Source organism: Geotrypetes seraphini, chromosome 17, assembly GCF_902459505.1.
Source record: "Geotrypetes seraphini chromosome 17, aGeoSer1.1, whole genome shotgun sequence".
NCBI lineage: Eukaryota > Metazoa > Chordata > Amphibia > Gymnophiona > Dermophiidae > Geotrypetes > Geotrypetes seraphini.
The window spans coordinates 35327687-35351568 of NC_047100.1; the positions used below are offsets into that span (position 1 = coordinate 35327687).

At 48.9% G+C, this 23882-nt stretch overlaps 1 protein-coding gene across 2 annotated transcripts in view; it reads left to right on the forward strand.

The window, feature by feature from the left end:
- Window positions 1-715: 715 nt before the first annotated feature.
- PFKFB4 (6-phosphofructo-2-kinase/fructose-2,6-biphosphatase 4) overlaps window positions 716-23882 on the forward strand; it is a 144563-nt gene continuing 121396 nt past the window's right edge. Inside the window, exons 1-2 of one of the 2 annotated variants that reach the window (XM_033926493.1) lie at window positions 716-761; window positions 1025-1078. In XM_033926493.1, coding sequence (XP_033782384.1) covers window positions 731-761; window positions 1025-1078 — 85 coding nt within the window. In that variant the 5' untranslated portion in view covers window positions 716-730. Of the gene's footprint in view, window positions 762-1024; window positions 1079-8993; window positions 9154-23882 lie in introns of those variants that run through there. The other variant, XM_033926495.1, reaches the window with a different exon arrangement.

Here is a 23882-nt window from a genome sequence, read left to right on the forward strand (position 1 = left end):
GGGTGTTTCTTGATGCGTTTTTTCTGCGCATCTGCCCATTGCTATCACCAGTGATGGGCACAAGCAAATTTTGCGAATCTTCACTGCTTTCTGCCGACCTCATTTGCATGCGTGATTTTTTAAGTATGTCTCGCTTTTTTAGATTCACTATCAAAACGGCTGCTTTTTAACGTGGGTTTTTGAGACTCCTGGCCTTAGTTGTTGCTCCTGCAGTGCTACAAGATAACAAAGCATCAAAAATTAATTACTATTGAACACAGACATCTGTAAAATGTAATTAGATTTTGGGCTGTTTCTCCCATCTTTATTTACAGACAGTCATACAGGCTTCATGCTTTACTGAGCTTGGGTGTCTACCTTTCTGTCTTAGCAGATGAGTCTTGATTTTCATATAAAATTCTGGCTGCAATTTATAAGTATTTCTGCATTGTTGTGACTTGCTCAGAGTGGTTATGTAGCATGATGAGGAATACGTGCAAAAATTAATAAATAAATGCTTTCAGTGGCTTTTGTTGGGCTTCTGTTCCCTGAAGAACACCCATGCTCCCTTCTGAAAGAGTACATTAGGAGGAGATCTACAGCTGGAGAAACAGGAAGTTGCACCCTCAGCTTCCCAGGAAGCAGGCGTTCCCTCCACTTCACGGTGATGATTCAACAGCTTAACCACCCCGTTCCCTTGAAACTTGCTCAAGAGTTCCATGAAATCTGAAAGGAAGTCAGGCATGTGGTGATGTACATCCAGCACAGTCATTCACTGTACAGTATGTGTGAAACATCTCCCAGTATCTTTTGATATGTTCTATGAAATTGCAACATAATAAGGCTGTATGGTTACCTTGCTAGTCAATTTAAAGTTTAATAAATATTAATAACAGCATCATTTATATAGCACTACAACCTGAGATGGCTCAGGGTGGTTTACAAAACAAAAAACAAATAGGATATAAAATGTACAATATCATTACAGTATGTTCATAAGAATACCATACTTAATGTGACCCATTTTATTTTTTTCCTCAACTAGTAGCTGCTCTCAAGGAGGTTATTCAGAAGAGACGCACAGCCATTGAATCTTCAGGTACGTTCACTTTTGTCAATAGTGTAACACTGTGAAAGTGACTCCGCACTGACTACTGATGACACAAGAGAATTGCCTATATCTGAGTTATCCTTATTCTTCTCTTTTATTTAATCTATTTGCATACAATGTTTCTGTACCAGTGTGTAAATTGTAAATACTTCCATAGCACACATGCTGCAGGGTTGTTATTTTTTTCATATTTTCATTCTGGAATGGCTAACGCACACAAATTATTTGCACTTCAGAGGCTAAAACTAGGTGAGAGCCAATAGCACTGTGGTAAAGCAGAATATGGCTCATTGGGGTAGGGGGAAGAAGGTAGGTTTTTTTGTTTGTTTTTTTAAAGCAATTGTGAGGAATTCTTTCTTTTTTTGCTTCCTGAACACACAGATTTGCATGTGCTATTAAGAGGTTCCCAGGATCTCTGTCATTTATACTGATGTCTTATCTTAGATATTTAACTGCTGTTTAGCTTTTTTTACTTGTGTTTTTGAGGAGAGCTCAGATGGCAAGTGAATTAGAAGACCTTGCTTGAATAAGTTGAAGAGCTGGACTCTAGCACCGTGAGCCTCTGTTGAGGGATATTTTCTCATCCCTAATGGGTCATGGATTTGATATACCATCTTTCAGTGGTACAACCAAAGCATTTTACATATATCGTATGCAGGTACTTTCTTGTCCCTGGTGGACTTGCTAGCTCTACTGTAAAGCTGCATATAAAGGTTCCTCCTACCCTATTTATATTGTTTTTTTAGATTAATTTTGGTTATTTTTACATAGAAACATGATTATTTAGCTTTATTTAGAAAAAACATAGAAAATGATGGCAGAAAAGTTCAAGACGGTGTACAATAATAGAGGATTACATCGAGATTACAGTGAGAATTGGTATGCATAGAGATTACAGCATTAATTTAGAGTTAGATATTGCAGCATTACGGTATAAATTTAGAGAGGGAACCTATGAGCTGAGGGGTAGTTGGAAGGGGCGTGCAGGAGGAGAAACAAGGTAGTGGCTTGGGCTATTAAGTAAATTTGTTTAATAAGTGGGTTTTTAGTGCTTTTCTGATTGAATGGTAAGACAGGGAGCTTAGGAGAAGGCCGCTTAGAGTATTGTCCCAGATTCCTACTTGAAAGGATAGTGTCCTGTCAAGGAATTTCTTGTAGTGGCAACCCCTTGGCGTGAATAGTAATGTTTTGCGGAAGAGGCGTGGTTTGTCCTGTAGGGTAAAGTGATCCAGGAGGTAGGTGGGAGCTGTCCCGAATAGTGTCTTGTAGCATAGGCAGCCGAATTTTAAGATGATTCTGGCCTCAATTGGTAGCCAGTGAAGTTTCTTTAAGTAAGGGGTGATAGTATAGGTGGGATGGGGCGGAGAGTACCATTGGGGGGGAGGGGTGGGGGGATTGGGAAGGGGAGGTGAGGGTTACTGAACGGTTTGGGCACTTAGTTACGGTTGGGATCAGTGGGTATAGGTGGGGGGAAGGGGTGGTGTGGCATCTTTGGGGCTCATAAGAGTCTAGGGCCTCGGAGTGCTTTCCGCCACTTTATTCTCGCTCGCCCTATGTAGAGTATGATGGGGAGGGGAGTTTGGTAGTTGTTACTTTTCTTCTGTACCTGCTTGTTATTTATTGTATATGATGCATCATTATTTGTACTGTGCACCTGTGGGGTACCCTGGCATTGTTTTTGTTGTTGTTTGCATCAATAAAAATTATTTGAACCTAAGTAAGGAATGATATGGTTGGATTTTTCAGGCCAAAGATCAGTCGTACCGCTTTGTTATCCCAGGCCAAGCAGGCAGGTATTCTCACATATGGGTGATGTCATCGATGGAGGCCGGATGCGGACGCCTCACAAGCAGACTTGCTTGAAGAAACTTAAAGTTTCGAGTCGCCCGCACCACGCATGCGCGAGTTCCTTCCTGCCCAGCGTAGGGCGCGTCTCCTCAGTTTTCCGCAGAGCCGAGAAGTCCGTCTTTGACTATCTGCATTAACTTTGTTACTTGTGCCTTCTCTGAACTGCAGTTTGTTATTTTTTTCCTCACGAATCACTATTCTTATTTTCTTTTCAGTTAAAAAAAAAAAAAAAATTTCCTCTTCCGTCCGTTTTCCGGGACAGGCCGCTCGGCCGCAGCCCAAGGGCTTCGATCTTGCGGCGGCTATTTTCACTTCCATGTCCCGGCCTGTCATGGGCTTCAAGAAGTGTGACAAGTGTCAGTGCACGATCTCTCTTACGGACCTACACCGTCGCTGCCTCAATTGCCTTGGGCCTAAATATCATCCTAGATCGTGCTGTTTAAAAAGTTGTTGAACATCCTCACAGCCACGATTCACCAGAACCTCTAGCTCATCCTCGCTGAACTTTGGGGCACTCGTCCACTTGATTTTGACCACAGCACTCTGAGACTGCACTTCCTCTTCTATCATGTTGGCTGTTCCATGCCTAATAAAGGAAGTAACAACATTTGTTACATGGTGTAGTAAGGCTAGGAGGCGCCTGGGGCAGTGGTGCCCCCATGCCTTCCTCTCCATGCCTCCCATTCCACATGTGTGTTCTCCCTCCCCCCTCGTACGTCTAAATCTTCACCAGTGCAAGTGGCTTTGGTAGCATACGCCTCGCTGCAGCATTGGATTTCTGTCTGTCATTTCCTGGCCCCATGACTTGGAAGTGATTCTGAGGGGAACCAGTCTGACATGAGCAACAGGCAGAGGTTGCTTGCGCTAGTGAAGATAATACAGAGGTACGGGATGGGGGGAGGGATGGCACAAGCGTGGTAAGGCGGAGAGAAACCAGTGCCTCCACTGACTCAGCGCCCGGGGTGGTTCGTACTCCCCTTCCTATGCCACTGCCCAACACCCCCCCCCCCCCCCTCTGTTGTAAGCATCTGCTTTGTAATATTGCAAAAGGGAGAGCAAACAATCATAAAAGATAAACCAAAGGAACTCTCACACCCTGACCAACCAGCTATCATACTCATCAATACAAACTAGTACAAAAAGAGAAACGGGTGAAAACCAAAGAATGGGGAAAAAAATTCCCTGAAAAGTAGTTAAAACACTGGCAGACTTTAATGCTTTTGCAACTAGTACTACAGGAGTGAAAAATGAAAATGCCATTTCAAATCACTTTTGGGACTAAAGGGAAATTGCCAAGCACTGAGCTTTTTAAATTGCTGTAGCGACACAAGCAGCTTACGGATATCTCCTCATGTGACACACGCTTATGATGTGTGCCCATGATGCACTACAATAAGGCACAACTATGGTAGATGCTCATGTGTGCCTACGATGTAGCAGTTCCTGGCACATGCCCACATTTATGCCTCTTTCTGTGAACTATTCTGCATTGGTGTTAGATGCTTTCTCCAACTGATCTGATAGAATTTCCTTGGACCTCTGTGGAGCTTATTTCCATGCAAAGTTTTTGCAGCATCGCTTGTCTTTTTGGAATCGGAAAATTTACCGTCACTACAATAACACAGAATTTTAACAATAAGTTTAGAACATCAGGGCCTGGGTTGAGAACCATTTGTCCTAGTAGCACAAGAAGCTCACTTTCAGTTGTTTCTGGGCTCCTTTCTACTGGTTTTTTGAGGTTGCTACAGAAGCAGCAACAGCAGCATGCAGCCTCGGTTTTAGAGCTGTTTTTAGGAAGAATGCAGGCTCAGGGAAAAAAGGTCATCTGTAAATCTTCTCCTAGATGACAGGGACATTTCCTTCTTGGGCTGACTTATTTATAGAGCAGTTAAGGCTTTCATGTATGAGCTGGTTTAAAAAAAAACTAAGTATTTGAGGAAGCCAAGGGGGAGTCAACATTGCATCCTATATTGTATTCAGCCTAAGCAAACTTTTTAATGAAATCTGTAGCCATAGTTCATAGTTGTCAGACCAAAATCTTAGTATAAACACGTAATTTCTTTTGCTAATAGCTCTTTGAGAATTCCCATAGGAGTTTGCTTTAGCAAGAGTGTTATTGATGGAGAATATATGTGTGGGTGTTTGGTGATTGAGATTTGATATATCATTCCTGTTATCTAAAACCTATCTCAACATCTCTCGTGTCTGCGACCGATTTTGAAACAATGCGTCTCTACAGTACATATACACAGGAAGGGGTAAAACGCAGACCTCGCGGATTTAAACTGCAGGTCCTTAAAAATCTTCATTTATTGACAGCTGATGTTTCATATTTCATGTGTGCGGGTCTGCATTTTAGCCCCCCATTCCACTGCTTTATCTGTCACCGTTTCTGACCACATGGATCTGTGCCCACATTCTTTTATTAATAACACTTCAGCTAAGGGAGCTCTGACAGTCCCTAATGCTTCTCACTCCCGATGCAGAGACTAAAAGTGGCAAAACGGACAAGGGCCTCCTAACGAGGCCAAGGTAAGAAGGAGCGGAGACTAACCGTGTCCAGGACCGCTCCAATGAACTCGAGAGACTGAGACGGGCAGAGGTGAGATTAGGGAAAATTCACCTCGAAGCCGAGACTCTGAAGGAGCATGATGGTCTGACTCGTCGCTCGCAGGAATTCGTTGCGAGAGGACACTTTGATTAACCAGTTGTCAAGGTAGGGAAACACCTGCAGGACGTGGAGACATAGGGCCGCAGCTACCACAACCAGTCATTTCATGAAAACCCTCAGAGAAGCCGCCAGGCCGAAGGGAAGAACACGATACTGTAGATGGAGATCCCCCACCCGGAATCTCAAATATCTGCGAGAGGCTGGGTGAATCGGAATGTGTGTGTACGCCTCCTTGAGGTCCATCGAGCACAGCTAATCCCCCTTGTCCAAGAGGGGATACAACATGGGAAGGGTGAGCATTCTGAATCGTTCCCAGACCAGAAATTTGTTCAGAGCACGGAGGTCCAGGATTGGACGTAGATCCCCCGTCTTCTTGGGCACCAGAAAGTACCGGGAATAAAACCTGGAGTTCCACTGATCTGGGGGAACTTCCTCGACCGCCTGAAGGCGAAGCAGGGCCCAAGCTTCCTGCAGAAGGAGAGGGAGCTGAGATTGAGCAGAAGGAAATTCTCTTGGAGGCATGTCTGGAGGCACGCGACTGAAGTGGAGAGAGTACCCCTCCCGGAAGATAGACAGCACCCAACTGTCGCTGGTAAGACTCTCCCACTGGGCATAGAAATGGTGGAGACGACCCCCGATGGGGAAGGGGGAAGACTCCAGAAAGGGAGCCCGAAGGCTCGGGCTGGAATTGTCAAAAGGACGGCCCGGTCTTAGGTTGAGGGGGCTGCTGCTGCAGGGCCTGTTTTGCAGGAGGCCTTGAGACAGCAGGAGTGGATTTTAGTGGGTACCTCTGGAGAGGAATTTTATATGGGCGAGCCGGAAGAGCTTTCGGCTTAAGCTTCACCAGAGATGCAAAGGACCGCTCGTGGTCCGAGAGGCGCTTAGTGGCAGCTTCAGTGGAATCATCGAAGAGCTCATGACCTATACATGGGAGATTGGCAAGGCGATCCTGCAGATTTGGATCCATGTCCACAATCCGGAGCCAAGTGAGGCGACGCATGGCGATGGCAAAGGCTGTAACTCTCGAGGACAATTCAAAGGCGTCGTAAGAGGCCTGGAACATATACAGGTGCAGTTGGGAGAGGGTCTCGAGAAGACGAAACCCTCGACGCCTAGGTTCTGGAACAACCTCCTGGAACGAGCGGAGGACACTGATACAGAACCGGAGGTAGGAAGTGAAGAAGAAGTAATTAAGGACATGGTTCGCCATCATCGAATTCTGATAAAGATGGCGACCAAATTTGTCCATCGTGCAGCCCTCCCTGCCCGGAAGAACAGCAGCGTAAATCCTTGAGGGGTTCGATTTCTTCAAGGAAGACTCAACCACCAAGGACTGGTGGGAAAACTGAGCACCCTCAAACCCTTTCACTGGGACAGTCCGGTAACGGGACTCCAACTTAGAGGGAATAGCCGTAACAGCATATGGTGTTTCCAGGTTCCGGAGAAACGTCTGCCGGAGATACGTCTGCCTCACGAGGGGTATTGTCAACACCCAATTCCGCCAGGTATTCCCGAGTAAAGCGGGAGTCGGACTGAGGATCAAGGTTCAGAGCTCTGCCCATGTCAGAGATGAAACGAGAAAAGGAGGAGGTCCGAGAAGAAGACTCATCCTCTGGGGGAGACTCCAACCGAGATCAGGGTGCAGCTGAGAACAAGGGAGAAACCTCCCTGGAATAGTAAGCCAGGGCCTCAGAGTCCTGCGAACGGGAGACCGAAGAGGTTCGACTATGGCGTGTAGGGGATCGAGGAACGGCCCCGCGCCAGGTGGATCGGGGAAGACCCCGGAGTTTGAGGAAACCACTGGGAAAGCCTCGGAGAAGATGGGGTATGGGTAAAATCCCCACCCGGCTTCGAAGATCGCCCCTAAGAAGCCAGTAAGCGCCTTGAAGGGGAACAGACACTAGAGTCCAATTCGAGGACAAGTGTGTGTCGAGAGGGTCTCGAGGTCGGAGACCTGCCCCGACAGGGCGGAGAAGACCGGGACTTCTTAGAAGAGGCGAGCCTCGCTGCAGTAGAAGGGGAAAAAGTGGTCCCCAGCCTGGTGATTCAGGGGTGGATGACTCGCTCAAGGGAACCCGACGGGTTTTACGACGAAGGCCTCGAGAGACGAGAGGACGCTCAGGCTGGTCAGACCACGACTGGGTCGAGATCGAGGTCAAAGGCGTCGAGGTCGGGACTAGTTGGCTGACCACCGAGGAAAACTGCGTGGTAATAATAGCCTTAAGCATATCCTCGAACATAGGCAGCGAGACCAAAGGTAGGTGGGTCGGAGGTGCAGCAGTGCGCTCCTTTGGGGGAGACCTCGAAGAAGAGTATTCCCTACGTGAGGAGGCACGCTTAGAGTGATGTCTCGAAGATGCCTACGAGGCAGCGCTGACATGAGACTCCGAGGAAGGCTTCTTTGCCGGCACACCTGAAGAGGAATGTGGAGACTTGCCCGATGCCGGAGCAGCAGGAGTGGCTGAAGCCGGATCCTTCGAGGCCGACGGGGACTTCGAGGCCGAGACACCCACCGAGGGCGCCGAGCTCGAGGCCTGTCCCGCAGGATCCATGGGGCCAAAGAGTTGGAGAATCTTGGCCACCCTCCAACGAAGAGCCCGTGGTTGCAAGGTTGCACAACGGGGACACGATTCAGCGCGGTGCTCTGCACCTAGGCACTCCACGCACCAACGATGAGGATCGGTGATTGAGATAACCCGGTTGCACCTAGTACAGTTTTTAAAGCTGGAACGAGGCCGGGACATAAGAAAAAGAAAGCCGCGGCCAGAGGAAGACACGAACGGAAAAAAATGAAAATAAAGAAATTAAAAGACGCGAGCACAGTGACTCGAAGGAAACAAACCAAGTAAGCCGCGGTGCAAGAGGGACCAAGAGAACGCGTGAAGTAAGGGAGCAGTGCTTCTGGATCTGCGGAAAACTTTGAACTGAGGACACGCTGAGGAGATGCATTGCAGGGCGGGAGGGCCAATTGCAAGCCTGAAGGTCTTTGAGCAAGTCTGCTTGTGAAAACGTCCGCTAGGGGGGGGGGGGGGGGGGGCTCCGTCGGTGACGTCACCCACATGTAGAGAATATGCTGCCTGCTTGTCCTGGGATAAATCTCACTAGCATCCGGAGGCCACACCCAGCAAGGAGACTCGCCCGCGGCCGCTTCCCCACCACGACCCCACCCCTCCGGGAGGCTCGACCAATGACGGCGCATCGGCACGCCCACCGGGGGAGGCTCGGCCAGGGCGAGGACCCCCGCCTACCTGGCGGCCTGTCCAATGGCGAGAGAGAACGCAGCTAGCGGGGGGAGGCTCGTCTAACGTCTGGGCCACGCCCAGCTGGGAGGCTCGTCCTGGGCCCCGCCTCCCCTTCGGCTGCCGCCCGGGTTGGGAGCGAGGAGCTGGCTCGAGACGCGCATTCCTGGGCGCGAGGTCTGCGGCCGGAGCGTCTGGTCTTGAATCGCCGCCACGAGCATGTGCGCCTGGCTCGCGCAGTGACGCCGTTGATCCGATGAGGGAGTCCGGTAGCCGCCCGCGCCCGCCGGGCCGGGAGAGCGCAGGTACGAGCGCGGCTTTTCTCGCTCCCGGAGGGGACGTGGTGGCCGAGCTGCCCGCAGGGAGGGAGGCGGCCGGCCACGGGGTCTCCAGCCAGCCGTAGCCTCGGAGAACGACCCGGAGTTGGCCTTTTCCGCCCGCGATCGGTCCTTCCCTTGCAGGGGGGGGCGCCGCGCCCGCCCCGTGCTCCCTCCCGGGACCGATGGTGCCGGGCCGTGTGCTGCTTTCCCGGTTTGTTTACCCAGGAGCTGCATGCGCAGCGCCGGGGGAGGGCTCTGCGGGTCTTCTCCAGCCGTCAGAGGGCGTGCAGGAGTTTTAGCGCCCGGTGTGGCTGCGGTGGGGGGGTGGGGGGGGAAGTGGCAAGCTGGGAATCGGACACACCCGGACGGGGTAGGGAAGCTCCCAGAGGGGGATTCAGAAGTAACGCTGGTGGAGGCAAAGTTGGGAGCAAGCAGAAAGGAAGGCTAAAGCGGGTTTTCCTCCCCATGCCTTCCCCAGTGTTGACTTTGTGAGAGATATACGTAATATATGGAAAAAAAATAAACATTTTTGTGCGCCTTTCCTTATATAGTTCTTGATGCTCTTCTGCATGAATTTAGCAATCGATAAGTAAACTGAACAGTAGCACACACGTTTTCCACTACCTTTTTTAAAGAACGTGTTGGTGACCCATTGAAGACGGTAGCGAAAGTTTTCTGTTCTGGTAGCACTTGAGACCTAGGCATGAAACCAGTTATAATTTGTTCAGCCTTGCTTGGAAAGTGAATAAATCCTTCAGAAATGAATGCATTCATTAACATCAGGTGGTTTTTATTGCAATATCCGAGCAGCGTCCCTGTGATTATAGACTAGATCCTCTTATTATGAAAAGAGCCGAGTAAAAGGAGAACTTTCATAAAATGCAACCAGTTAAATTGTTCAGAGGTTGTAAGTGAAAACTTGAGGTTCCTGGGTTGCAGAATGCAGACACAAGATGTAACTAAGCTTAAGACTTCTAGTGCTAGATGCACTATGCAAATTTCTTATAAACAAATGTAATATATAGAAATAAATCATAAAGAAAATAAGGGGATACCCTTTTTTATTGGACTAACAATGCATTTTTGATTAGTTTTCAAAGGTAACCTCTATTCTTCAGAGGAAAATTGTAGGGTGACTGAGAGAAAAACAGGTAGCTTATGATTTTCTGCAAGTAGGTAACCCTTCATTTTTAGTCCTGTTGCCTTTTCTTGTGGTTTCATATTAGAACTGAAAATGTCCCTGGAAGAGATGTAGTTGGTGTAAAGCAGTGTCTCAAACTTTTTTCGTTCCGGAAAACTAAACGAAGCAAATGTCTTTTCACAACATATTGTAATTGAATTTGAGAGTTCTTTAAAGTTCTTTAAGCTATGTAGATAGAATACAATTGCTAATTAATCAATACAATGGATGTGTTTGTTTTTGAGTGCAAATTAACTCAAAACCCAGTTTGATAGTCTACAAGCAAACACGCATTTCATCATCCAACATCTGCAGTCATTCTCTTTTTTTCAATTTAATTTCTGTTGGAGCTGAAAATCTAAGTTCGCAAAGATAAGATCCAAAAGGTAACAAAGCCTCGATTGCTTTGTTGCTTAAGTTAGGATAGAGGATTTAAAAAAAAATAAAGTAAAATTCTGTAATCTTTCGTGGCACACCCGGAATCTCTTTGGGGAACACCACTGTGCTGTGGCATACAGTTAGAGAGACACTGGTGTAACGGGTGCATCTTTGTATTTTGACAACCTCTCCTGTAAGCTGTTACTCCTGAGTTGCTCAGCTCTGCTTATAGTTTATATGGAACAGTGGGATGCCTGCTTGGGGTTAAAAATAGAGGGGGCTAAGTTAGGTGCTTTTATAAGTGGGAGTGAACAGAAGGGCACAGAATGGGGCTGTCACTCCAGCTCTCTTGTTGCTTGTGAGTGAAACTGACCTTGAGATGGTAATGACTTTCTTGTAGCCGGGATCTGTGAAAATCTGGTCTCTGGATTTAGGAGATAACGGATAATTCTACAGATTCACTACAGCCAAATGAATACTTCTAAATAGACTGGTTTACTGTCCAGTCTACAGCATTGTATCGCAAACTGTGTGCCATGGCGAGATTCCGGATGTGCCATGAAGGAGAGGCTCTGGCGTCGGCTGACTGCCTACAGGCAAGAGGCACATCCTGTAAGCAGTCAGCTGCACCTCTCCACTTCTTGCACCCCCCTCCCCCGGCATAGTAATAGCAAGCTCGGGGCCCCGTCTGGAGGGCCTCCACGCATGCATGGACCTCGATGTGATGACATCACAAGTGTGTGACATCATCGCATCGACATCCATGCCCTCCAGACGCAGCCTTGAGTTTACTGTGGATTCAAAAGGTTTGTGACAGACTATTTCTGGGGCTTTTACATGTAGATCTTCAGAATGAAGCACTCTCTCTCTTTAGCCACGTTGGGACTATGTGATTTTAAATTAAATAACATATGGATCTGGACTGGCCGAGTCGTCGTGCCTTTACATCCCCTCCTCCACCCTTTCTCTTACCCCCTTAATCACCAAGGCCCCTTGGTTTACTTGCTTATCAACTCATATACCCTCAGCAATAAAGTCACAATAAATAGACCACAGACAGTTGTTGGTAATAACCAGACTACAGCTTTGCTTATTGGGTCAACAAGTAAAGAAGCAATCAAGAATTGCTTCACCTCCTGAGCTACAACACATAGCAATTTTGACAAAACTCAAATTGTATTCCCTGAGTCAAACTCTGGAAGTGGGACGTTCCTCTCCCCCAGTTCAAAAGGCAAACTGAAGACAAAAGCACGCCCTATCACTAGCCCCTACCCCGCAAGAGAACCGACCGGCAACAAGGGCTACGACAAATGAACGTACCCCGCACCCAATGACAAGCAAACACCACAGACTGGATAGCGAAGGCTACCCCCCCAACACCACTGATGACGAATCCAGGGCTGACGCATCCCCCAGGACAATCTCCCACCCCCAGAACTGACCCCCATAAATCCTGCCACACCATGCAAGTACCCTGACGGGCAGCATCCTATCCCTCCAGGCCAACCACTAAACCACAAACGCCACTAACAATACAGCAACTGACCCAGCCAGCGCACCAAAAGACCCACTACCACCCAACAGCAAAATGGCTCCATCTCAGCCAGCCCCACATCATACCACAACACGATTCGCCTAGCCGCCCCGCAGGAGCGTCCTACAGATTGGTGCCCAATGACCAGCATTAATGCACCACAGACCAAAACCCACGGAAGAGCCCCCTTCAAGGCGCCGCCGAACTGCTTCTACCCCACCAGTGGGACAGGAACAAGGTCAATGTGGGACCAGACCAGTACACACCAGAAGAGCAACCAACCGCATCCTATCCTACAGAGTCCCAGGTCACCACGCTGCGCAGGACGAGCACCCCTAGCCCTGCCATAACAGCTAGGACCCGAGGGCAGGCAAAGATCTCCATGCCTCCACCAGCTCCCTGCAGCCCCTTGGTAGCACTACCCAGTTCTATCCATAGCATATCCCCCGACCACCTACTCCGTCCCCAAGAGACTACAGCATTTACCGGTCCTGTCCCACAATCGCAACCCCCGCCAGTCCTGCCATCAGGAAGCACCGCTGAACCATCCCTTGGACAAGAGAGCCACATCCTTAACCACAAAATAGCCCCCCAGTACTTCAACCTGAAGGCAAAAGGCGGCGAACCAGGTACCCATGACACCCCGGCAGCAGCCATGTGACCCCTCCTTTCCCCCCCCCCCCCAGCGTGCCCAATGTACCACTGATCCTGCCAAAGAAAACCAGGACCTCCCGGTCTTGCCCCAGAAATCATAGAACCCCTGGTCCCGCCCACACAAGGCCGCCTGCCGAACCGCAGAACTTTCCCAGTCCTGTGGCAAGCTGGACAACAAGGAGGGGGGTGCCGTGAAACCATGGCACCTGACAGGTGCCATGCAGCTCATGCCAGCCACCCAGTGCTGCCCCAAGAAACACCACTGAACCATACGGTCCTGTTCAGAGAGTCACATGCACAGCTGCAGAATAGCCCCCAGTAAAGGAGTTGCCACGGACCCGTGGTGCCCTAACACCAGCAACCCAAGCAGCTTCATTTGTAGCCACAGAACAACCCCATATTAGACGGCCTGCTGGCAAAGGGTGCGCTGTTATACCTCTGGCGCCCTGGCAACAACCATCACGCAGAACCTCCCGGTCCTGTCAGGCAAGTGCCTCCCCCTGTCCTGCCAAGCAAGTGCCCCCCGCAAAACTTCCCAGTCCTACCAAGCAGATACCAGCTGAGCCTACCCGGTCCCACCTAGCAAGTGCTTGCAGAACCTCCCCAGTCCTGTTGAGCAAGTGCTTGCAGAATCAGCCCGGTCCACCCACAGCCACAAAACACCCTGAACTGCCCATTATTCCAGGACAAGCAGGCAGCATATTCTCTACATGTGGGTGACGTCATCCACGGAGCCCCGTTGCGGACAGCTTTTCAAGCAAACTTGATTGAAAATCTTAAAGTTTGCTAGTGCTACACCGCGCATGCGTGTGCCTTCCCGCTCAGCTAGAGGGCGCATCTCCTCAACGTGGTCCTCAGTTCTTAGTTTTCCGCGGAGCCAGAAAGCCCTGTCTCTCTTCTCTGGGAATCTAAGTGCCTTTCTTGCACCGTGGCTTCTTTTATTGTTTTCATTGGAAGTCTCTGCCCGCGTCTTTTCTGTTTTAAATAAAAAATAAATTTTAATTTCATTGATCGCGACTGGGGGGGGGTCCTGGTTTTTTCCTAGGCCGCCCGGCCTCGTGTGGCCGTGGCCTTTTTTTCCTGTCTTATGTCCTGGCCTCTTACCGGTTTCAAGAAGTGCACACAGTGTGGTCGGGTGATCTCGATCACAGATCCGCACCGTTGGTGTATACTTTGTCTAGGTGTTGATCACCCTACAAATTCTTGCCCTCGTTGTGCCACCCTCCAACCTCGGCCTCTTCGTCGACGACGGGCCAAGATTTTGGAACTCTTCACCATGGATAAAGCCTCGACCCCGGTCTCGGCCTCGGTCTTGACGTCGGCCTCGAAGACCTCAGTCCCGAGCATGTCTCCCTCGACTTTGAAGGCCTCGGCTGCTTCGGCTTCGAAGACCTCGAGGTAAGTCTCCTCTTCCTCCTTCGGGTTCAGCTCAGCTACCGAAGAAGTCCTCGGAGTCTCTGGCCACCCAGGCAGTGAGTGTAGTCCTGCCGGCCTCCGCAAGACCTCCTCCTAAGCGTGCCTCCACATTTCAGGAATACTCTACATCAAGGTCACCCTTGAAGCGCACTGCTGCACCAGTTCGTCCAAATCCTTTGGTCTCAGTGCCGATGTTCGAGGATATGCTTAAGGCTGTCTTAACCTCGCAGATCTCCTCTGCTTTGGCTCAGCTTGCCCCGGCCTCGACCTCGCTCGTTGTTGACCAGCCGCTTGTCCTCGAGTGACTCCTTGCCTATTCCTATCGAGGCTGAGTTCCCCCGCCGCCTGACCTTGTTCGAAGCACCGGCCTTAACGTACTTCTTCTTCGAGGCAGCGGTCTGCCAAATGTCCCGGGGATTCTCCCCCGAAGCGGGGTAGGTCGCCAGGTCCTTGCACTACGGGGTCCATCCAGCCGTCGGACCTCAAACTGTCTTCAGAGAGGGGTATTCCCTTCATTTCCAGACGCCGCCTCCGGTCCTACCCCCCAAGAGAGTGTCATTCCAACCAGTTGCAACCCCCCCTGCTTCTCCAGGAGGCTCATGCCCTTCTTCGCCTTCGGGCGGTGGAGGAGGTCCCTTTGGGTCAGCAGGGCATCGGGTTCTACTCCCGGTACTTTCTAGTCCCCAAAAAGACTGGAGACATAGAAACATGATGGCAGAAAAGGGCCAAAGCCCATCAAGTCTGCCCACTCTAGTGACCCTTCGCCTTGATTTTGCTCACCACCCCCTGCCTCCACCATTCATGTGACTCCTTTTGCCAGATTTCACCTCCGAGTGCCTCAGTGGACCCTGTCGTCCCAGTGGAGACAGGACCGGGATCCTGCATCTCAGCACATTGTGGTGACTCCCTCCTTGATGCGTTTGCTTCGCTGGTAGACGCTCTCTTGCAATCTTTCCAGAAGTTTTCTCTTTTTCACACCCCCGCTGCAGAAGGTCCTAACAACGGACTCCTCCGCGTATGCCTGGGGGGCTCACCTCGACGGCCTCCGGACTCAGGGTCTTTGGTCGAGCGCTGATCGTCGCTACCACATCAACCTGCTGGAGCTTCGGGCCATTTACAATGCTTTGGTAGCCTTTCGGCATTTGCTTCGGGATCACATGGTCCTCGTGCGCATGGACAACCAGGTGGCGATGTATTATGTGAACAAGCAGGGGGGTATGGGTTCCCTGTCTCTTTGCCGGGAGGCTCTTCGGCTCTGGGAGTGGGCGATATGCCACAACATCTTCCTTCGAGTGGTCTACATTCAAGGCGCGCATAACTGCTTGGCGGACAGGTTGAGTCGCCTTCTCCAGCCACACGAATGGTTGCTCCACTCCTCAACTCTGCGTCAGGTGTTAGCTCAATGGGGGACGCCGCAGATAGATCTGTTTGCCTCGCCCCTCAATCACAAGTTGCCTCACTTCTGCTCCAGGATTTACTCCCCGGGATTGTCTCGAGGCGGATGCTTTCTTTCTAGATTGGACGGGATGGTTCCTCTACACGTTCCCTCCATTTCCTCTAATTCTAAAGACTCGTTCAACTCAAGTTGGTCCACGCCACCATGATTTTGATAGCTCCTCGGTGGCCCAGATAGCCATGGTTCTCCCTTCTCCTCCAACTCAGTGCCACTGAGCCTCTGCTTCTGCCTGTATTTCCTTCTTTGCTGTCTCAGAGCCAGGGTTCGCTGCTGCATCCCAATCTGCAGTCTCTATACTTAACGGCGTGGTTCCTTTCCACCTAACTCCTTCCTTCGGTTTTTCTCAGTCGGTGCGGGATGTCCTCGAGGCCTCTCAGAAGAGTTCCACTAGACAATGCTACTCCCAAAAATGGACTAAGTTTGCTGCGTGGTGTGCTACGCATCGCGTGGAGCCGCTGTCTGCCTCCGTACTGGACTATCTGCTGCACTTGTCTCGATCTGGTCTCAAATTGACTTCTGTTCGAGTCCACCTCAGTGCGATTGCTGCCTTTCATCAGCCGATTGATGGGAATTCGCTCTCGCTCCATCCGGTGGTTTCCTGATTTATGAAGGGCCTTTTCAATGTCCATCACATAGTTTTCAACATAGTAGCTTTATAGCCAATTTTATATGATGGTAGGAATGTTAATCTACATTTCTTTAATCTAGGGATTCAAGCCTTGAAAAAACACAGGGTGAAGCATGTCGGCAAATCTATCCCTAGCTAAATGATCTCAAAGCTAAGTATTATTAGCAAGCATAAAAATAAGCTTAAAATATAAATTTTGGATTTAAAGAAGGCACATTGATATATATATTGATCCAGAGACGATTTAACACGTGAATCACCAGGCAAATGAAAAACTTTTGAGCCTATTGTGGTGTGTCGCTGAGGATCTGGGTTGAAATTTCTTGTGAATGGGTCTTCAATGGTTGTTGCTTTGATACCTGGCATTAAGATACTTTGAGCCCCCTGACAAAGAAACATGTTATACAGGGTACCAGGTGGGTATTTGGCACAAATTGATAAACTATTGGAGCATGAGGCCTGAATTAAAAGCAGAATCCATATTGAGTTGTGATTAAATTTTACACAGCTTACCACAAATAAATTAAATCGTACAAATCTTTTTAAAGAGCTGATGTCTACACAAATTCGGCCTGCGATCCAAAACCAGATCAATGCAAGCTATTCTTTCTGAAATAGCAATAACAACCTCCTCACTGCAAAATGTCGATCAGCATCTCATAGGTGGTTAAAGGGAAAAATATAAACTCAAGGCTTCCCCCCAATTTGGCGCTTTTATGTCTATGAAAAAGTAGAAGTTATTACATTTGAGTGAGATAAAGTTGACCTTGAGGCCATCCCTGTTAGTCTCTTTCCTGCCTGATTGCTCCTTCCTTAAACATTCATCATGTGTCAAGTCAATAATTTTGATCCTCTAATTTATTGAAATTCCTTTCTTGATAAATATTTGATTTGTTTAAAAAGGGGGCTTTTGGAGGAGGATTGAAGGCATGATGCTTTGCTGTATAAGTGATACTTGCTTTTTGCATTGATTCCTTAACGAGCTTGCATGAGAGAAGGAAGATTTATAAATAGAGCTGAACATCTATATCTGTTATCAGGCCTAGGGTCCCTTTGTATTTAACTGGTACTGGGAGAAGAAAAATCATACGCTATATTTCTATATTCTTTCACGCCGGGAAAAAATTGCAGTGTTAGAATACAAGGGTCTCAACCATGAAATGTATTTGCCTGAATAATAATTTCAGAGCACCTTATATCAGCCAAGATACAAACAAAAATGGGATTATTGTTTTATGGTGTCATCATGCGTCATATCCTTCAATAGGCCAAACCTTTTGCATTTTACAGATAACAGGGGAGAGGCGTACAAAGGTGTTTACTAGTAGGTAAAAGCATTTTTCGATGTACGATTTGTTTTGTCGCAATACTTTGATTTATATTAATATACATATTGAATATACCATTCCATTTTGCATGCTTTGCTTCAGTGCATATGACCCCTGATGTGTGTGTGTGTCTCTGAATGGTGGGTATATAGTTGTGAGCAAGAAAGAAGAGGGGTCAGGGGGTTTGAAGCCTTTCTGTAGAGGTTTGAGGAACTTCCAGCATCTTCCTCTGTCACAATTTGGTATCTGTTTGAAACAATGGCTCTGGTAGCTGGAGCCATTCTGTGTCTGAATTCCTTAAGCACCTGTCCTTATCAGATCTTTTGAAAGTCTAGGGCTTTACAGGATAACCCCCCCCCCCCCCCCCCCCCCAGTACTATGCAAAAGGTTTTTTGTTAATCTTAAGTACTGGTCTTCTAGAAGTCATTTAATGGAATTCTAAGTAAAAGGTCTTTTGTTAGACTGAATGGTCAGGGGTCATTCAGTCTATCTACAGACATTCCCAGGGTCAGATTTGTTTAATATAATATCCCAGAATCCTTTATTTGCACTCTGGACACAACCAACACACAGTAATGTAATGCTAACAACAGAGAATTGAGTGGGTCAAGCTGAAATACCTCTTTGAACCTCTAGAACAGTTAAGCTCTAGAATAAGCTCTGGAATGCATTGCCAGAGGATGTGGTGAGAGCGGTTAATGTAGATGGTTTAATAAAAAAGATTTGGACAAGTTCTTGGAGGAAAAGTCCATTGTTGTTGAGACAGACATGGGGAAAGTCACTGCTTGCCCTGGATCAATGTCATAGAATGCTGCTGTTATTTAGGTTTTTGCCAGGCACTTGTGACTTGGATTGGCATCTGTGAAAATAGGATACTGGGCTAGATGAACCATTAGTCTGACCCAGTAAGACTATTCTTATATTATCCCAGGACAAGCAGGCAGCATATTCTTGACTGATGGGTGACGGCACCGACGGAGCCCCGGTACGGACAATTTTAGAGTGATTGCACTCTAAGAACTTTAGAAAGTTCTAGCTAGGCCGCACCGCGCGAGTGCCTTCCCGCCCGACAGAGGCGCGCGGTCCCCAGTTTTCTTAATTCCGCGGAGCTAAGAAGACGCGTGTTTCCAACGGCTGTTGGAAGTTTTTTTCTATTTCACTTGCCTTCCCGCTCGCACGTAATTTTCTCTTCATATTTTATTTCTTTCCTTCTTTTTTACCTTTTGTGTAAAAAAAAAAAAAAAAAAATTTCTTATTTTTCATTTTTTTGTCGAATCTGACCCGGTGGGGCCTGTTGGCACCATCGAAGCCTCGGGCTTCGATTTTGCTACAGCAGTATTTCCCTTCATGCCCCCGTCACCGGGTTTCAAAAAGTGTCAGCGGTGTGCACGCCCTATCTCTCTTTCCGACCCACACAAGTGGTGCCTCCAGTGTCTGGGTCCGGACCATAGGGCTGAAACCTGCACCCGCTGTAGTTCTTTACAAAAAAGAACTTTAAAAAATAGACAAATTCAGCAGCGGATCCTTTTCGGTACCGCTATGGAAGTTGCACCGGTATCGACGTCGACGACTTCCTCCAAATCGACTCCGACTACCTCGGCACCGCCAGATCCATCGTCGGTGTCGACTCCTGTAGGTAAGCCGGCTAAGAAGCCTTCCCCTACTGTTCTAGGCCAGCCAGTCGAGCATGCAGTGAGCCAAGTCCTGCAGACTGAGCGCCGGCCCCGTAAATGCTCCGCTCCCATTGAAGTCTCGGCCTCTTCATCGGCATCGACTTCATCCGAGCGTCGAGCGGCACCGAAGGTACCGAGCAAGAAAAAACCGGTACCGGTGCCATCGGGACCAATGTTGGATGAGCGCATTGCCTCTATCCTCCAGGTCCAGCTTAAGCAGCAACTCCAACAGTTGCTCCCGGCTCTATTGTCTCCGAACCTTCCAGTGTCGGTACCGACTGAGCCTTCGGTGCCGTCTGTCGAACAGCCTCTGTTATTGGCATCGACTGTTTCGGCACCACAAAAATCTTTGTCCATGCCTGTTCTGTCAGCAGAACCAAAACGGCGTGCTACTCCTACGGGGTCGGAACCGGTACTGTTCTCTGAACCCCGTACCGTACTACATTCAGTGTTCCCGCTAAGCTGCGCTGGGGTGCGCTCACGCACAAAATATTACCTCGCAGCGCACAAGTTTCTCGTCACAGCGCACACAGTGTAGAGCACAGTTCTTCAACCGCCGGTCCGCAAACAAAATCTTGCCGGTCCGCGAAGGATTCGGTCCCCGCCGCAACGAAAGGCCGGCGTCAGCTGACTTGCAACTTCCTGTTGCAGTCGCTGTGCCGGGACTCCTGCCTTCGCCGGGACTCCTGCCTTCCACCGCGTTTGCCTCCTGCCTTGTCTCCGCACCTCCAGACCAGCAGCGGCAGCTGTGTATGCTTTTAACTTCGGCACAGAGCTGCCCCTAATCAATAGTTTAGCGCGGTTTCATAAGGCAGCCTCGGGGCCTTTGCTAGGCCGGCCCACATCGCATCATCGAAGCGGGCCGGCTATCAAAGGCCCCGAGGCTGCCTCATGAAACCGCGCTAAACTATTGATTAGGGGCAGCTCTGTGCCGAAGTTAAAAGCATACAGAGCTGCCGCTGCTGGTCTGAACTCTTGGGCCGCTGAAGGAGGGCAAAAAGCAGCTGTCCTGGAGGTTTCCCTTCCTCTCGCCTTTACAGGTTCCTTTTTTCCACCTTTTTTTTTTTCCTTCAAACGGCAACGGGCCCCAGCATCGACATCAATCAAGTAAGTTCCACTGTCAATCAAGCGGTTCTGCTCGGCCAAAGTTTCCCCTGTGACATGAGCCACCCTCAGGGGAAAGAAAGTGACCCACAAAGGTGAGGGGAAGGGGGGCAGATGATGGAAGTTGGGGGGGGGGAGAGAGAGAGAGAGAGAGAGAAGGGGCAGATGATGGAATGGAGGAGATGAGAGAGAGAGAGAAGGGGACAGATGATGGAAGTGAGAAGAAGGGAGAGAGAGCAGAAGGCAGATGGATGTCAGTTGAGAAGGGAGAGCAGATGCTGAATGGAAGTGGGGAAAGAACACATACTGGATGGAAGGAGGAGATAAATAAAGGGGGAAGAAAATAGTAAGATAATGGAGGGGTGAGGGAAAGGGGTGACAAGCTGTGTGTAGACACAGTGAAAAGAGGGAAACGGGACTAAATAGTAAGAAAGAATTTAATTTAGATGGAGGCAGAAAATAGAGAAGGAAGACCAGAGAAGAAAAGGGAAGAGAGAGCAGAGAATGATCAGATCTGAGTGGAGGAAATGAGAAGAGAGATATGCTAAAAACCACAGGGGGGAGGGAAGGATAGAGATGCCAGACCATGAGGGGAACAGAAGGAAGATGATGGATGCTAGACCAAATTGGGGGGTGGGGGGGGGGCAGGAAGAGAGATGGCAGGGAAAGACAGACAGTGAATGGAAGGGGCAGATGCTGGACTGAAGAGACAGAGAAGGTTATCATGCTGCTGTACCGGGCCATGGTACGCCCTCACCTGGAGTACTGCGTCCAGCACTGGTACTTTAAGAAGGACACGGTACTACTCGAAAGGATCCAGAGAAGAGCAACTAAAATGGTTAAGGGGCTGGAGGAGTTGCCGTACAGCGAAAGATTAGAGAAACTGGGCCTCTTCTCCCTTGAGCAGAGGAGATTGAGAGGGGACATGATAGAAACATTCAAGGTACTGAAGGGAATAGACTTAGTAGCTAAGGCAGGGAGAACGAGAGGGCACTCTCTAAAGTTGAAAGGGGATAGATTCCATACAAACGTAAGGAAGTTCTGTGGTAGAAAGCAACATATTTATTTGGCTCATAACTTGCTGGCGCCCGATATTTTTAGCTCACAGTGAAAAAAGTTTGCTCACAACACCCGCCCGCTTAGAGGGAACACTGACTACATTCCCCTGGTACCGTCTCCACTCGGTCTGGTAAATCGGTACGCAAGACTAAACATACTGATACATCGACTCCACTTTCCCAGGGCCGTTTACAATCGGTACGGGACCCTGACTTGTGGGACGATTCGGATGATCCCCTCGGTACCGAGGAGGATTACACATCTGATGAGGAGGAACCATCGGTGCAGGATACTACTGCTAAGCCAAAGCACTCCTCCTTCACAAAATTTTTAAAGGAGATGTCAGACACCCTGTCTATTCCTTTAGAGTCTGACTCTAAAAAATCCAAGGCATTTTTGGATGCCTTGGATTTTGACCAACCTCCTAAAGAGTTTTTAAAGTTGCCCCTCCATGACATCTTGAGGGAAACTTTTTATAAGAATCTTGAAACTCCTTTGACAATCCCAGGAGCTCCAAGAAAACTAGAATCTCTATATAAAGTGATTCCAATCCCTGGATTTGACAAACCCCAACTTCCCCATGAATCCCTGTTGGTAGAGTCAACCCTAAAGAAGACTGCAGGAGCCAGTATGTATGCCTTTGTCCCTCCTGGTAGGGAAGGAAAGGCCATGGACAAATTTGGAAAGCGTCTTTACCAAAATGCCATGCTGGCCAACCGTTCAAGTAATTACGCTTTCCACTTCTCGTTTTACCTGAAGCACCTCATTCAACAGGTGACCTCTTTTCAAAAGTATATTCCGGACCGTAAACTTCCTGCTTTTCAGCAATGTACCTCTAGTCTTCTGCAACTCAGGAAGTTTATGGTCCGTTCTATTTATGATACTTTTGAACTGACTTCTCGAGCTACTGCTATCTCTGTAGCAATGAGAAGGTTGGCATGGCTACGGGCCTCAGAACTGGACGTAAACCATCAGGACCGGCTTGCCAATGCTCCTTGCCTAGGGGATGAGCTGTTTGGGGAGTCCATGGATACCACCACACAAAAGCTCTCCGCCCATGAAACTAGGTGGGACACCTTGTTGAAAAACAAGAAGAAACCTCCTCCTCCTCGTCCATTCAGGCAACAACCTTCATATCAAAGGAGGTTTTCTGCTCGACCGGCTCAGCCTCATCCTCCTCAACCTCGCAGACAGCGTCAGCAGCTACAACAGGCTCGTCAACAACAGCAGCCTGCTGTCAAACCGGCTACTCAACCTAAGTCGACGCAGCCCTTTTGACTCCTTTCTCCAGGACATTGCCAGTCTTCCTCCCTCGTGTCCTCTACCTCAACCCATAGGAGGTCGACTACAAGTTTTTCTATCTCGATGGGAAGCAATCACCTCCGACCAGTGGGTACTTGCTATCATCGCCCACGGCTACTCCCTAAATTTTCAGACTCCTCCACCTGTAAGTCTGCCAAAAGAGTCTGCTTCCACCAAGGCTCAGTCCCTCCTCCTCGCTCAGGAGGTTCACTCCCTCCTTCTTCTCAATGCCATCGAACCAGTTCCTCTGGACCAGCAAGGCCTGGGATTTTACTCCCGGTACTTTCTTGTACCCAAAAAGACCGGAGATCTCAGACCAATATTAGATCTCAGAGATCTCAACAAATGTCTGGTCAAGGAGAAGTTCAAGATGTTATCTCTTGCCACCCTATATCCTCTTCTCTCTCAGGAAGACTGGCTATGTTCCCTCGATCTCAAGGAGGCGTATACTCACATTCCAATTCATCTGATGTCCAGACAATATCTTCGCTTTCTTGTCAACCAACATTATTACCAATACAAGGTGCTTCCCTTCGGACTAGCCTCCTCGCCCAGGGTATTCACCAAATGTCTGATTGTGGTCGCAGCTTATCTCCGCTCCCACAACTTTCAAGTCTTCCCTTACCTGGACGACTGGCTCATCAAGGCTCCTTCTCCTCAGTCCGTTCACAAAGCCACGGATCAGACCATTTACTTCCTTCGACTGTTGGGGATCGAAATCAATCTACCCAAGTCGCACCTCATTCCAACTCAGCGACTTCAATTCATTGGAGCCATTCTGGATACTGTTCAGATGAGGGCTTTTCTTCCTCCAAACCGCCTTCACACCATCCTTCATCTCTGTCAGCAGGTGTTCCAGCAACCTTCCATCTCTGCGAATCACATGATGGTGCTCTTGGGACACATGGCCTCCACAGTACATGTCACTCCCTTCGCACGTCTCCACCTGCGTACTCCTCAATGGACCCTAGCGACTCAGTGGTCACAAGCGACGGATCCTTG